This window comes from Chanodichthys erythropterus, chromosome 4, assembly GCF_024489055.1.
Source record: "Chanodichthys erythropterus isolate Z2021 chromosome 4, ASM2448905v1, whole genome shotgun sequence".
Lineage (NCBI taxonomy): Eukaryota > Metazoa > Chordata > Actinopteri > Cypriniformes > Xenocyprididae > Chanodichthys > Chanodichthys erythropterus.
Genome location: NC_090224.1, coordinates 2,558,039 through 2,571,974, shown reverse-complemented (window position 1 = coordinate 2,571,974; position 13,936 = coordinate 2,558,039). Strand labels below are relative to the sequence as shown.

At 40.4% G+C, this 13,936-nt stretch overlaps 1 protein-coding gene across 3 annotated transcripts in view; it reads right to left on the bottom strand.

The window, feature by feature from the left end:
* The window catches only part of jag2b (jagged canonical Notch ligand 2b), a 52,727-nt gene extending 39,150 nt beyond the window's left edge, over window positions 1-13,577 (bottom strand). For all 3 annotated transcript variants that reach the window (XM_067383621.1, XM_067383622.1, XM_067383623.1), the window contains exons 1-2: window positions 13,372-13,577; window positions 12,588-12,911 (exon numbers count right to left, since the gene is read on the bottom strand). In XM_067383621.1, the coding sequence (XP_067239722.1) occupies window positions 12,588-12,911; window positions 13,372-13,440 (393 nt within the window). In that variant the 5' untranslated portion in view covers window positions 13,441-13,577. The remainder of the gene's footprint in view (window positions 1-12,587; window positions 12,912-13,371) is intronic.
* Between the last annotated feature and the right edge of the window lie 359 nt (window positions 13,578-13,936).

Below are 13,936 nucleotides of genomic sequence, written 5' to 3'. Positions count from 1 at the left end.
GTACAACAGATGCGTCTTAAAAAGATGGATTATTTGACATGAACGTGGATCATCCCACGACATGCTGCAGGGCTTCTGACCCCTCCTCCCATCCCCCAACACAGGGGGCGGCCGGCGTGAGAGAGCGTATTAGTGGGGTCTCGTGGTAGCGAGCATCTGCGTGGACATGAAATGTGTGTGTTTGTGTGTGCACTCTTATCTGTAAATGTGGATTTGGTCCAAAGCTCCATCAGTAAATGAATATGCTGGATTGATCTGGTTGGCCACGCACATGCGGTCATGCGTAGTGGAGCATTGCATTCACGTACCCAAGGAGAAAGGTCAGAATGTCAGGGCGTGTGCGTGTGTGTGAGAGAGAGAGACACGGTAACACGGGGACAGTCCTGTTCCCACACACTTGGTCTCTGATTAGCTGGATTATGTGACAGCTGCCCAAAGGGCTAGATGCGGATAAAGACTAGTGGGGGAGGTGACCAGTGAACAAAGACCTCTATCTAAAACCCATCACTGCGAGACACCATCAACCTGAGTCTCGTGACACTCCGAGAACATTCCTCTGGCCACACACACACACACACCCTCCGACCTCTAGAAGTGGCCCGACATACAACGCACCCAAACAAGCTCCCTTGGAGATGCATGCTGCAGTAATTCTTCCCTCCTTATCGTGGACTAGTTTCGCTGATAGCGAGGATATTTATAGCAGGCTGTGAACAAGCTAACGCAGAACGCCTGGCATGGACGTACTTGAGGCGGTACGCATCACAAGCAAACCTTTGGGCAATCGCATACTTGCAGTCGTGTTGGGACGTTAAGCCTGTACGCACCCTGAGTGTGTGTGTTTGTTTGTGTGTAAGTAGGTGGGTGTCTAGTGGGGTGGTGGTGGAGGGAGCCACAGGTGCAGGTTCCCACAGTCGGTGGATGGGGCAGTTTAAAGAGGGGCAGGGCTGAAATTAGAGGGGGCTGAAGTGAGAGAGGCTAAGCATGACCCTGGAGACCTTTCATCAGGCTTCTCATCAGCTTCAAAAGGCTCCCACGCCACAGTTTCAATTGGCAGCAGCACACACACACAATCGGCTGCAACGCTCTGACATACTCATACACAAGGTCCTACTGAGTGCAAGCCATATGATTATTACATTAAACAATGTTAAGTTTAATCATCTGATGATCACATGAAAAGATGATATCGGGATTTTCTTGCTAAGAGGGTAAAGTGTTTTCCACCGGCAGTCACGAACAAGTGACGTCCAGCTGACACAGAGTGCAAGGCGAGGCAGTCTGAGAGCTTTCACACGCCTTATCTAAAGTACCAAAGCCTTCAGTGTCGCTGAATATCCTACAAAGAGATTGAACGAGAGAAGAAAGAATATTATAGAACCAAGTCTGGTCTGCGGAGAAGACACTGAAAGAGTCCAAAAGAGATCAGCACAGAAACCTTGAAAAAAAAAAAAAAAAAAAAAAAATGGGTCTCCGTTCCTCTGTGACCTTGGTGAGAAAACGAGTACTTCATTTCCTCATCTGCTTTTGGAAGAGGAACTGCCAAGAGAGGCAAACTTCCCTTGTCTGACCTGCCAGGAAGATACAATCCCCACCCTCTCTGCTGACAGACACGTTACTAGGTTCACAGCAGTTTGACAACCAAATATTTAACTTATGGATATCCATTTTATTACATATTGCAATTAGCATTAGCAAAAATTGCACTCCAAGACACTTGGAAAAGCTGCGTCTTTTGCTACATCCATTCATTTTCAGATGGACATCTTTAGCATCATGTCCCAAATTTTTTTTTTTTTTAAGTGTCCATCTTGTTCATTTGGGCTCCATCCAACTGTTTTTGAACGCAAATACTTGTCTTATGTAAACGCCTCAGAGAAAAGCAAAGATCAAGGTCAGATAAACTCGAAACTAATCATACAGGGTTATTTAACTGAACAAGTTACCCAAAACTGGTCATTTTTGAAAATGTCATTTTGCACATTCCTACAAGTTATTAAACAATGTGTTTAATACACTGCATTCAACTACACATTCAAAAACAAACAAAACCCTTCACCCTAAGTCTGAGCGCCAATCGCACCAGTTCCAGACTTTGATTGATTGTCCTTAGGGGACCCGCGGGTCATTTATTCATTCCATGGCAAGCGACTGCAGCATATAATCTCCATTAATCTGGGATGTCAATCCCATCTTTTTTGCTGAACTGTTGACTGACACAGAGATTTGGGCCAAACTGAGGGTGGAGAGGCAGTGGACAAAACTGACCACAACCTTCAATTACCACAAAATGTAAGACACCACCAGGCCAATTAAAGGCCACTGAAAGGCTTTTTTTTTTTTGTATCATCAGACTGAAACAAGAGGAGACTGTTTCCCATCTGTTAGTTTTGGAGCAGAAAGTGTCCTTAAGATTTTTGATGCAATAATAAAAAAATAATAATAAAAACAAAAAATTGACAATGATTGAGTTAGCTAACATGATGCTGAAATAAATTTTTAATCCTAAATGCATTTCATTTCCTAATCACAATATGGGCCATGGCAAAGATATGCAGCTTTGCATATATCAGAATAATAGATCTATATTAAAAATGTATTCACTGGTTTCAGCTGATATAGATAATGACACTAATATATATATATATATAAAATAAAAGGCTCACTTAAAGTTAACCGAAACACTGTTACATTTTGTGATGCCTAAATTCACCTGTAGCATTTAAATGATTGATTTTAGTTTTTGTGGTTTTATTTGCAATTTATTTAGACAACACAGTACATAACAGATGCTTCATATCCTTTTAATCAATAATTTATGCATTCATCTATACAATTTTCTCACAATGGAAGAGTTGTAGGAAATTATACAACTGAAGAACCGGGGCATCTAAATAGGCATAAACTCTGAAACCGATGTTAATCAGTGCAGCCACCACTGTACTATTGTATTGTGAGTTAGCCGGTATCGGAGGGATAATGGTGGACATAAAACCTTTGATAAATTCAGCACATTAGAGCCCAAGAACGCCCATCCCCTTTTTGGAAGTACAGTGCAATCCGAAAGTACAGATCAATTTATTAAGACAGTGGCGATTTGTGTTCATCCCCAGGGTCTTGCAGCACAGATCTGATCACAAATAAGATCCACAAATTCTCACCAGCACTCTAGAACAGGCGATGAGCGATGTGATGGCTGTCACCCACCCCAGCATGACAAGGTCATGTTTGTGTCAACCAAGTCTAGACTTGGTTGGGGAGTATTCGGGGGTGTTAGGGAGGTCCAGTCACCTCGCAGGGTCCACATCACGCCCTCAACGGTGGGAAGTTGAGGTTGAAAAGCCAGCTCTGTAATCAATCACCCACAAGAGAAAGGTGTCACCTACTCCATCACCAATACACAGGAGTCTCGGCCACACTGCCGACAGGGGGTGACCAGGTCGTTTCTTTTGCGCTCTTTCCCTCGCCCTCTCCTTGTCTGTCAACCATATATCGATCACACATCCATCTTAAATTCCAAACACAAACCCATTTATTTGTCGCAAGTATCCAGCTTTCTCACAAGACCAGCCACAACAACTCTGAGGAAAACAACGTTGAGCTTGCAGTCTAATTAAACTAAAGGAAACAGCTCCTTGGATCTGGGTAATGACAGGAGAGCAGGGTGGGGAGGGGACGGGATCAAAGAAAACGGCTAGCAAAAATTGCTGGGGAAGACCCTGGATGAACACACTAACCCAACCTGTAGCTCAAGAGGGATTCTGGGAGGCTTTGATGGTCTCTCATCCCGAGAACAATGTGCAAAGTCTTTCCCATCCACCCTCGTCGGCAACCCTACCTTCAGCCCCAAACAAAAAGGTTTAGCTGAAAAGGGATTTCTAGGTGGCTTTGTTAGTCCCTCTTCCAGAGACCAGTGTGAAAGGTCTTTCCCACCCATCCTCATCAACATCCCAACCAACAACCCAGGGATAAGCAATCCCTGGCTATTCCAACCCAGAAATCCCTCTTCCACTGCAGCAGTGACCTCTCCACATAACAAAGTACATATGACACGACTTGTTTCAACTCAGACAATTGTCATTTTCCGCCAGGCTTCCAGAGCACAAAAGCAGACAACAGCTTTGTTTAAGCGTCATTATGGCCCTGGGAGAACAGGAAGATGCAGCACGACGTGCACTCTGGGCCCTGGAGCCAGTAAATGATATTCTGCGTTCGGTAACCTCCCCTCTTTCAGCAAACTCCTACACGGGGGTTGAGTTCCTACAGACACAATAATAAAGCACCATCATCGACTACAATGCGACTAGTTAAACTTGCATACCCATGAGACACTGTCATCAATAAAGCGAGTCGGATGGTGAGTCTGAAAGGCAAGGAACACTAAGCGAGATGCAGATATATGCTTGTGTAGACTTGGCCAATGCAGTGGACTTGGCCAACACAGGGCACGCTCTGGGTGAGTGTGTACACACACGGCCCATTTAGCATTCCGCTGCTATGCCAACAAGATCATTAGCAATGACAATACAACAAACCCCTCCCCTCTGGGTGCTAATTAAGCCGAAAGGGATGGCAGTGGCCACGAACACACACACACAGTCAGAGTTACAGTACATACAGTAACAAGCAAAAGTTGGCACAGGTTATCACACTCCGGATAACAAGGTTTCCTAACGAGATATACTATATGAGCCAGAACTAAAACATTAAACTGCTTACAAAATATTATATTATGAAATATTTATATAAAATAATTATATGAAATATAAAATATAATATGCAAAAGTATTTTAAAAACCTTTAAACCTGTAAAGTATTAATTAAAACAAAGAAGTGATTGACATTACAGCTTAAAAGTTGTTTTTTTTTTTTTTGGAGGGGGGGGGGAGATTCACAGATCGTATTGCACATCTTAAAATACAGATTAATAATATGAAAATTAAGAAAGTAATAAGAAATAATAAAGATATAGAAAGAAAGTTGAATTTTTATATTATATATTTATATTTATTTATTTATTTATTTATTTAATTTTATTTTTTTCATATTAATATTAATTAATACTTCCAAAATTCTTCAGGGATGTTATTTTTTTATATTCTTCCTGGCTGAGCCAAAATCACCTAACCACAAAGATATGCATATCACTAACTGTTTAAATTGTAGGCTACAATATGTCACATCTAGTAGTTGCTCATTTCATAGACAAAATCAATTGAAATTACAGGAAAATTTACTTTTATGTCCATAAAAAAATTTAGAGCATCTATAAACATTTAAAAATTCTAATTTTTTTTCTGATAGGGATGTCCCGATCAAATTTTTGTGCCCCCGAAGACAATGTTAAAGATAGTAAACAGACTGTCAACATGTAAACATGGGATTTCTGATATAAACTTCTTGTATTTATGTACAATAAGTAGAGTAATTGCAGCAAAAAGAAAAAAGTGGAGAAATGCAACAATGTCTCAGTTTGACTGCAGATAAAAATAAGCAGTAAATAAATGACTTTCAGGTGATTTGTTACAGCCCAGACCAAACTAGTTGTCGCACATCAAACATACACATTCAAGCTTCTTTTTTTGCTTTTAATGGCGGATGGCAAACTCACTTGAAGGTGCATTTTTCTGCCACCTACTGCACGACAGTTGACGTAAAATAAAAGGGTCGGGCTTAGGATAGTCAATACAGATCAGTTTTTTTTTGTTTTGTTTTGTTTTTTTAAAGCTTAATCAGCCCCAATACTGATTCTAGAGATCAACTTGGGACATCCCTATTTTATGATGTTATCCAAGAGCAAGCCAATCATATAACCTGATAATGTTTGACTCAAAATTTTGGATAAAAAGATTTAAGCATGAAATTTCAATATACTCATAAATATACTTGACCATAAAAAAGTATAAACATATATATTTTAAGATGTATAGTATAGTATAGTATAGTAGTGATACAAAAAAGGCAAGTTACATAAATCACCAGTATGCACATCAGTGACCATTCAGATCTTCTCAATTTCAGATATGGTTTAACTGCAGCATTTGTAGAAACTGAGACTAGTATGGCTGCTTGGCAGCAACAGAAACAGGCTGTGAGGTTGGAAGCTGCCATATCCCAGTGGGCACAGCTCACAGATCTCCCAAAGACGCCGGCCTGGATCAATTCTCACAGCTCTCAGTCCTTCCAAAAAGTGTATTACACAGTGGTCCAGCCATGCTAATCTAAAGTAGGCTTCCAAAAAATTACTCTGAACACATCAACCACATCTGTGAAACTATTACACCCGATAGCTGCTCTTACACTAATGTTATGAGCCCAATATGGAATAACACCATTCCATATCCAACTGCACATGGGCATCCACCCATTTGGCAAACAGCCCTTCGGTTACTACAGTGAGGCGGCCATTTGACACCCTAGACTGCTAGCTCATCATCAAACCATCTGACAAGCCAGTTGTCTCTCTGTCTGTCTTGTCCAGTTACTGTACTGCCTATTACTCCAGTTTCAGCATCTAGTTAAAATGGCAAAGCCATTGCTAAGTGGCTTCATATCTCAGTCAAAAGACCTAGCGGTAAAGCAAGCTAGCATAGCGCCGGTCTCTCCAGCGAGGTTACAGCCACATAAGCTCCAACTCCATTACAATCATTATCATTTTGAACAAGGTCAGGGGTCAAGCGGGAATTAAACTTGCTGTGTGGTAATGCACTTTAATCACTGCAGCACACCTGCTCGCAATTCATTAGCCCACTGGCTCCCTCAGGAAGGTGCACATGCATTAGTCAGACACAATCACACATGCACCACGTACACCAACACAGCAAAAACAATCAGGCTCTCCCTGAACAAATTCATATAGGCGGAAAGAAAAAAACAGGCATACACTTCATATAGTTGTGAATTGTGAAAGACAGCATCTCCTCCACAGTGCAAGGGAGGTAGAGCATCATGGGTAGTTGAAAACAATTAGTTGAGCACAAGGATCTAACAATAGAAACAGCTCTCTCTCTCACACACACACTAGCTTCCAGTTATTAGAAAGGGACATCAGGGTTAAGCTCGCTAACTCCCACCTCTTCCCACTGAAAGGACCCCATGTTTTCTATGACCCTTCTCAGGGGAGACAGAAAGTCCATTATAATTGCACTGCCTAATACAATCATGTCCACCACTGTTGGCTTGGTACATTCAACCTAATGGAAGCTCTTCTGTTGGGGAACCTGTTTATCTTGCACTCTTCATGAGGGCGACGCTCAAGATCTCAACATAGCCTAAAAGCACCCACATGATTTCTTGGGTACTCAGCTGAAGTAGTGCACAAAAGAAGAGTGCTTTTTCTTCAGCTCTCCCTCCGATGCCAGGCCTAAAGACGTGTTCACACGAAGAATGATAATGATAACTGTCATCTGCCAACTTAAAAGCTTTATAAAGTTGTGTGGATTTTCATTGGCTGTCACTGAAAGTGTTTCCAACTATGTAATTTCTCACAATTATTGAAACTTTTTAGTCATAGTCATCTTTATAGATATCAACCTTGGTGTGAATGGGCCTTAATCCCCGTCAGAACCGCTGCAGTCATGTTAACGAAATGCATTTTCAGTTCAAGCGTTTTATTCATTAACAGATTAAGCAGCATTTTGGAAGAGGCACTTCTGCAATCTCTACTCTAAGTAGACTGTTTTTATAGTTTTAAAAGAGTCCATCGTGTGGGAGTGATGGAGTAGGAAGTGCCTGGTCTATATGCTTTACAAAGAATCCAAGCATTCTCGCATTCTCGCTTTGTATGCTTTATCACGATTAAAAGTCTGGTCAAAACTAGGCAGAAAAAGTCTGTTAACAGAAAACAACATATCCGAAGACAAACTCTTCCAAACCACGTTGTACCATAAGAGGTTGCTTCATAAAGTCACCTCAGGCACATCGCCTCTTAATTGGTCCGGTCTCTCTGCTGCTAAAAATACCTCTACCATGACTGCTGCATTCAAGAGAGGGAAAATGCAGCCTTTCCTTTCATTTAATGGGAAGACATTGGTACAAAAAGCCCTGCTCTGCCCCAGGTCACAAGAAAGAAAATGTTTATTGTGGTGACAGAACAAAAAGCTATTTCAGGGTCAGGAAGGGAGAGAGAGAGAAAGAGCATCTCACATCCAGCTAGAGATTCCTCATGATCTTAAACTTCCTGGTGAATCACCACAGCGGGTCTCCATGGAGAAAGAGGAATCAATACTGGCTCTTCCTGTAAAATCACAAACCACTGCAGATGACTGCGAATAGTGCAGCCAGTTAAAACAAAAGCTACTCTGCCTTGACCCATTTATTTGATCTCGGGATGTGTCACAGCGGTCAACCAGCCATCCAATAACTGACTAGTCTACTATGGTGACAGTATGGTAAATGTTTTTGGTAATATATGTGACCCTGGACCAAAAAACCAGTCATAAGTCACAAATAAGGTATATTTGTAGCAATAGCCAACAATACATTGTATGAGTCAAATTATCGATTTTTCTTTTATGCCAAAAATCATTAGAATATTAAGTAAAGATCATGTTCCATGAAGATATTTTGTAAATTTCCTACCATAAGTATGTCAAAAATGTATTTTTGTGAGTGGATATGCATTGCTAAGGACTTCATTTGGACAGCTTTAACCCTTAAGTGCATCTTAATTGTACCAACATTTTAGTCCTTTGGGGTCAGATTGACCACAAACTTTTACAGAGCGATTGCATAAGGAAATATACATAAACTATTTTTTATATAATAAACTATATATCATTTTTTTATTTTCTTCTCAACTATGCATTTATGTTTATATTATATTTTTGTGGATATTTTGTAGAGTTTGTACCTATTTACTGCAATTACTTAAAGGCGATTTTCTCAATATTTTGATTTTTTTGCACCCTCAGACTCCAGATTTTCAAATAGTTATATCTCGGCCAAATATTGTCCTATCCTAACAAACCATAAATCGATGGAAAGCTTATTAATTCAGATGATTTATTAATCTCAATTTTAAATGATTTATTTATGACTTGTTTTGTGGTCCAGGGTCACATACACTAAAAAATGCAAGGTTGTTTCAACCAAAATTTGGGTCAATTATGGACAATCCCAGCCGTTGGGTTAAATTTTTAAATTAAATTTTTAACCCAATGGTTGGGTTTGTCCATATTTTACTCAAATTTGTGTTGAAACAACCCAGCATTTTTTAGAGTGTATATGTTTTTGGTATAACATTTATTAATTAGATCTTTTTTTTTTTATTGTTCATGTTAGCTTTTACATTAACCAATGTTATTGAATAGAACCTTATTGTAAAGTGTTTCCATAGTTTTGATATTTAGCAGTGATACATCAATTAGCATGCTAATAGCTAGCTGTTAAACAGTTTGCCACAAAAAGATGCTGTCTACTTATCAATCACACTCTTTCTAGTTGAACTTATTTTATGTAAATGCTCCCTAAAAAACATTCAACTGCATATATCTAATTTGTACCTGTAATTTCCTTCTTTATTTGTTACTAATTTGGTATAGTTTTTACAATGCAGCATGTTAAAATGTGAAACCGACCCACAACTTTACTGGCTTCTGGTCAACCCCCATAAAAGACAATAACAACAACAACAACAACAACAACAACAAAAGATGGACATTGCTTACTTGGACATTTTGAGGCCTTGGGGGAGCAGCGATCTATAATCAGTCCCAATCAGCAGCCACCTGCTCTGATGCTGAACTGGACAATTACTGCTTTTTGTTGACCGGAGACGCAGCCAGCTGTGACTGGCTAATTACACAGTCAATAGTGTAATCAGTTGTAAGGCTCTAGCACTTCTTTCCCAGGTGAGACGAGAACGAGTGGCTCCACTGAAAGATCAGTTAAGGGGGAAGGGAACTCGAAGGGCAATAGATAATTGTTTACTAAAGGCCCATGTAACCGTTTCCTAGCAACTGCCCAGCAAGCTCCCAATCAGGTGTGGCTGACGCTGCCGTTTAGCCTTGAAGCGCAGTGGTCCTCCACTCTGACGGATGGATACAGCTGCCGTCTCTATCGTCAACATTCACTGTGCCACCAGAGAGGCTCTTGTGGGTAGTGCCTGTCAAACTCTTGAGCTTTGGAGTTACACATCCACTAAAACTGCTTTCTATTAACTTCTAAGAAGAAGATCAAGAAGATAAAAGCACCTAATAAAGTAGGGCTGGGATTAATCACAATCTACATTAGAACAATTTTGATAAGGATTTCTTAAAAGATTGACCATTAAGTTAAGTGTTTCCTGCATCCCCACCACTGAATCTCCAGCCCCACAGCAAAAGAAGGCATTTTACCCTAGTTTGCAGGCTGAATTAAATGCAATATGGCAAAAAAAGCCATACAACAAAAAAAGTACAACAAAATAATTGCATGCCACAGCGTGGCCAGTGTGGTCTGATTCGCAAACAAACAACTCTTATGAACTACTACTTTTTACTGAATCAAAACAAACGGCGTATCTAGAGCAGTCTGATAAAAAAAAGAAAAAGATTCTTTTGAACGATCCTTCAGATGAATCATTCAACACGACTTTTCATACTCTTTCACAGGAGTTTAAAACTGAAGTGACATTTTATAATAATTTGACACAAATAGAATCAAAAGCTTTTATCAAATCAAATCAGGAAATCTGTATTGATACTTTAAAGCAAACTATTGAGGCAAAAAGCTGTAACGAGACCAATCTCTAACATCAGCTAACGAACAAAGGATATTAAATAAATAATAATTTCACCGAAAGATGGCGGACTCAATCTCCAAGACTCTGGGTGAGGTGCTAAATATCTTTATACAATGCACCCTAGATGAGGTTACACCGAGCACATCAAACAGATGTCCGGATGCAGAGGCATTCAGGAACACATTCCTCTAGCAATTTCATTAGCTTCCATGGGACACTAAGGAACTACAAACACATGGCACTGGAAATTCAAACTCAATCGCAGGCTTTCAGACGCGAGTCTAGAGCCACAGATCATGTGATCAGAGTTATATAGGGACATATCTAGGTGAAATTTCAAGCGGGGGTCAGAAGTGAAGCAGGTGTAGCATCAAAGCCGGCCCTGAAAGGGTCAGTTTGATAGCATGTTACACATTAACTTAAACGGTTGAGTGTCTGCGTACTGTTTGGAGGGGTAGTAAATGAAAGTTTCATGCCTACAGAAGGGTAGGTTTGCCTAACTGGGCTGCCATCCAAAGCTGACAGTCAACACTACGCAGCATCTCTTTTTTGTTGTTGCTGTTGTTTGCGGGTGTGACACTGAACTGCATAAAACATTGCAGCGATTTGCCACCCGATATCAGCATCAGTAATGTACCTGCGTGTCTGGAAAGACACTTGATAAGGTTTTCACATATCAACACAAGAGAAACAACCAGAACACAGCCACCCTTACAACAAATTTCCATGCTAACTATACTTTCCACTAAAATCCCACAGTTAGTGTTGCTAAACTACTATAAAAGTGTGATTTAAGCAAACACTGACAGAAATAAGTCAAAAAAAGCTTCTTACACTGTTTGAAGGAGATTTCATATTGATTAGCGTTGTACAGTTGGGAAACAGCAAGGAGGGTTTATGAACGTTGTCAGTTAAACATTAAAATTATGGCGTTTGTTTTTAATTGTTTTAGAACTTAAAAATAGCCTATATAATTTCACAACTGCATTTGTGATTATTTATAGGCTAATAAACGTTTCAACTAAGTTAGCAAAACAACTACGTTTTTTATTAAAACCAATGCGTAGCAGACGTCGAAACGCGTGTTACAACACTCCCCGAGTAGTAACTATAGTATTTTAGCGGAAACTTTTGTTACCGTGGTAAATTTTTGCAGGGGTAATAAGCTGGTTTGTGCGTCACATTTGAATAACAAGTACACTAGAAGCTTTGGGAAAGATTCGCATCACTCGCAACAGAAAGCCAACTGAAACCAAGGCAGAAGCTGTGTCAGAACCTAGTGAGCTCCCTACCAAGTCAAGACGTCGTTCTGCACGCGCCTTCGGTTTCCAAAACGTATGTCTAGGTAGACAGCTCACTACGTTTTGAGACACAGCCAGCTAATATTCACTCATGTCGTTTCAAAACTTATTGGTTTACTTTCCCCCGTTAGGCAGAATGACAGACTCGGTCACCATTCACTCACATCGAATCTTTTCTCCATTCAATGCAAGCGAATGGTGACTGTAAATCTCGTGCTCCACGGAAGAAAATAAGACATACAGGGTGAAATAGATGTATTTATTTATTTAAGAGTGAACTATCTCTTTAAGTAGAGTATGTATGTGTGTTTTACCTTGTACGCACCCAGTTTCAAACACGCACAGCAAAGTAAATCTACTACAGATGACCGTTCTACATCATTATAACAAATAACTATTTTTCTTTCTAAACAAAAATCGTTAGGACACAGCAAACTACACACCCACGATTAAAAAAAGAGACCCTGTCATCACTGTAACAATATAGTGCACTCAACTTCCGAGCAGTGACAGCTCACCGCGGCGCATTATTATTATAGCTCATGAAAAAGACGCGCACTTACCGGCCAGGCGAAGTGAAAGGGAATGATGATCTTTCCCACATCGTTCGTTTTGCTGGGGTTGTTGTTCTTTGCAGTCTTAAAAGAAAATATATTTCCACCGAGAACGTCTGTAGTTCCAGAGCCAAAGGTGCACTGGCCAGTGGTGGTGACTTCAGACTGGTACTCCTTCAGACACACTTTAAAGTAAGTATCGCACTCGTCCCGAACGCAGCGCTGGTCTTGAGAGTTCCGCGTGCCGTCGCAACATTCCCCGTCCCACAACTCACCGTTTACATTTTCTACAGCAATCAGCTGCAGCTCAAAATAGCCAGAGGAATGGGACACCTAGAAAAATAACATTTGAACAAAAAAATAAATAAATAGACAGATAGATAGATAATGCTGGTTGTTTATTATAGAAATGCAGATCGTGCTTGCAAAACTGAGGTAATATTATTTAAGGGAATGTGTAGCGTGCGCTTGTGCATTCAACTCTCCAGAGAATAAGTCTACAATTTTGCTAACCTGTTAGTGCGTATTAGAGAGTGGAAACAGCTATGTTCATTTTAAAAGACCATCTAATTGATCCACCCTTCCTTTTATCTGGAATCATGGTGCAAGTTAACATTTCTTGAATCATGACATTTCCAATTGCATGAGCACATGTGGCTGCGTAATTCAAATATCGATTACATTGAGCAGAATTGATTGAAATCATCAGCCCACACCCATCAACTTTTGCCCGCTGATCACTGCTATGGCAATTAAATCGATCTGCAATACTAGAAACAATCAGCGCTCTCACCTTCGTCCATATCGTTAACAGCAGGCACGCGATTGGGAGCCAATTCCTAATCCCGATACAATTCCACATGCCGCTGATTTATGCGTTATGAATATAAGATGGAAAACGGCCGTTGACCGGCGACAGGATCCTCCGTTCCTGACATGCAAAAAATCACAAGCGTGGTGTGTTTGCGCGGTGATGGTCTAAGCTGATCTCTCCCTCGGTCTGATCACTTCACAGCAAATGATATGTTTCACAGCTACCACACGCCTGAGGAGATCTCGCGTGATTGACAGCTGGTTGAACCAATCGCAAAGCCTCCTGCTGATTCGCTCAGCCAACCGCCGTTCGCGGGGCGGAGCATTGCCAAAACTTACGCTGTCTATTCCCGTTTCACAACGAGCAATAAAACGCATGTTCTTTTTTCCGTCAAGAATTTTGACATTTTTATTATGCAAAAAATGCTGAATTTGTAATATATTAGCTACATGAATGGTTCCTAATTAAATGTACTAAGAATCGCACCTCAAATGTAACAGAGTGCACACATGTGATAGATACACTGTATCTATTTAACCATAGC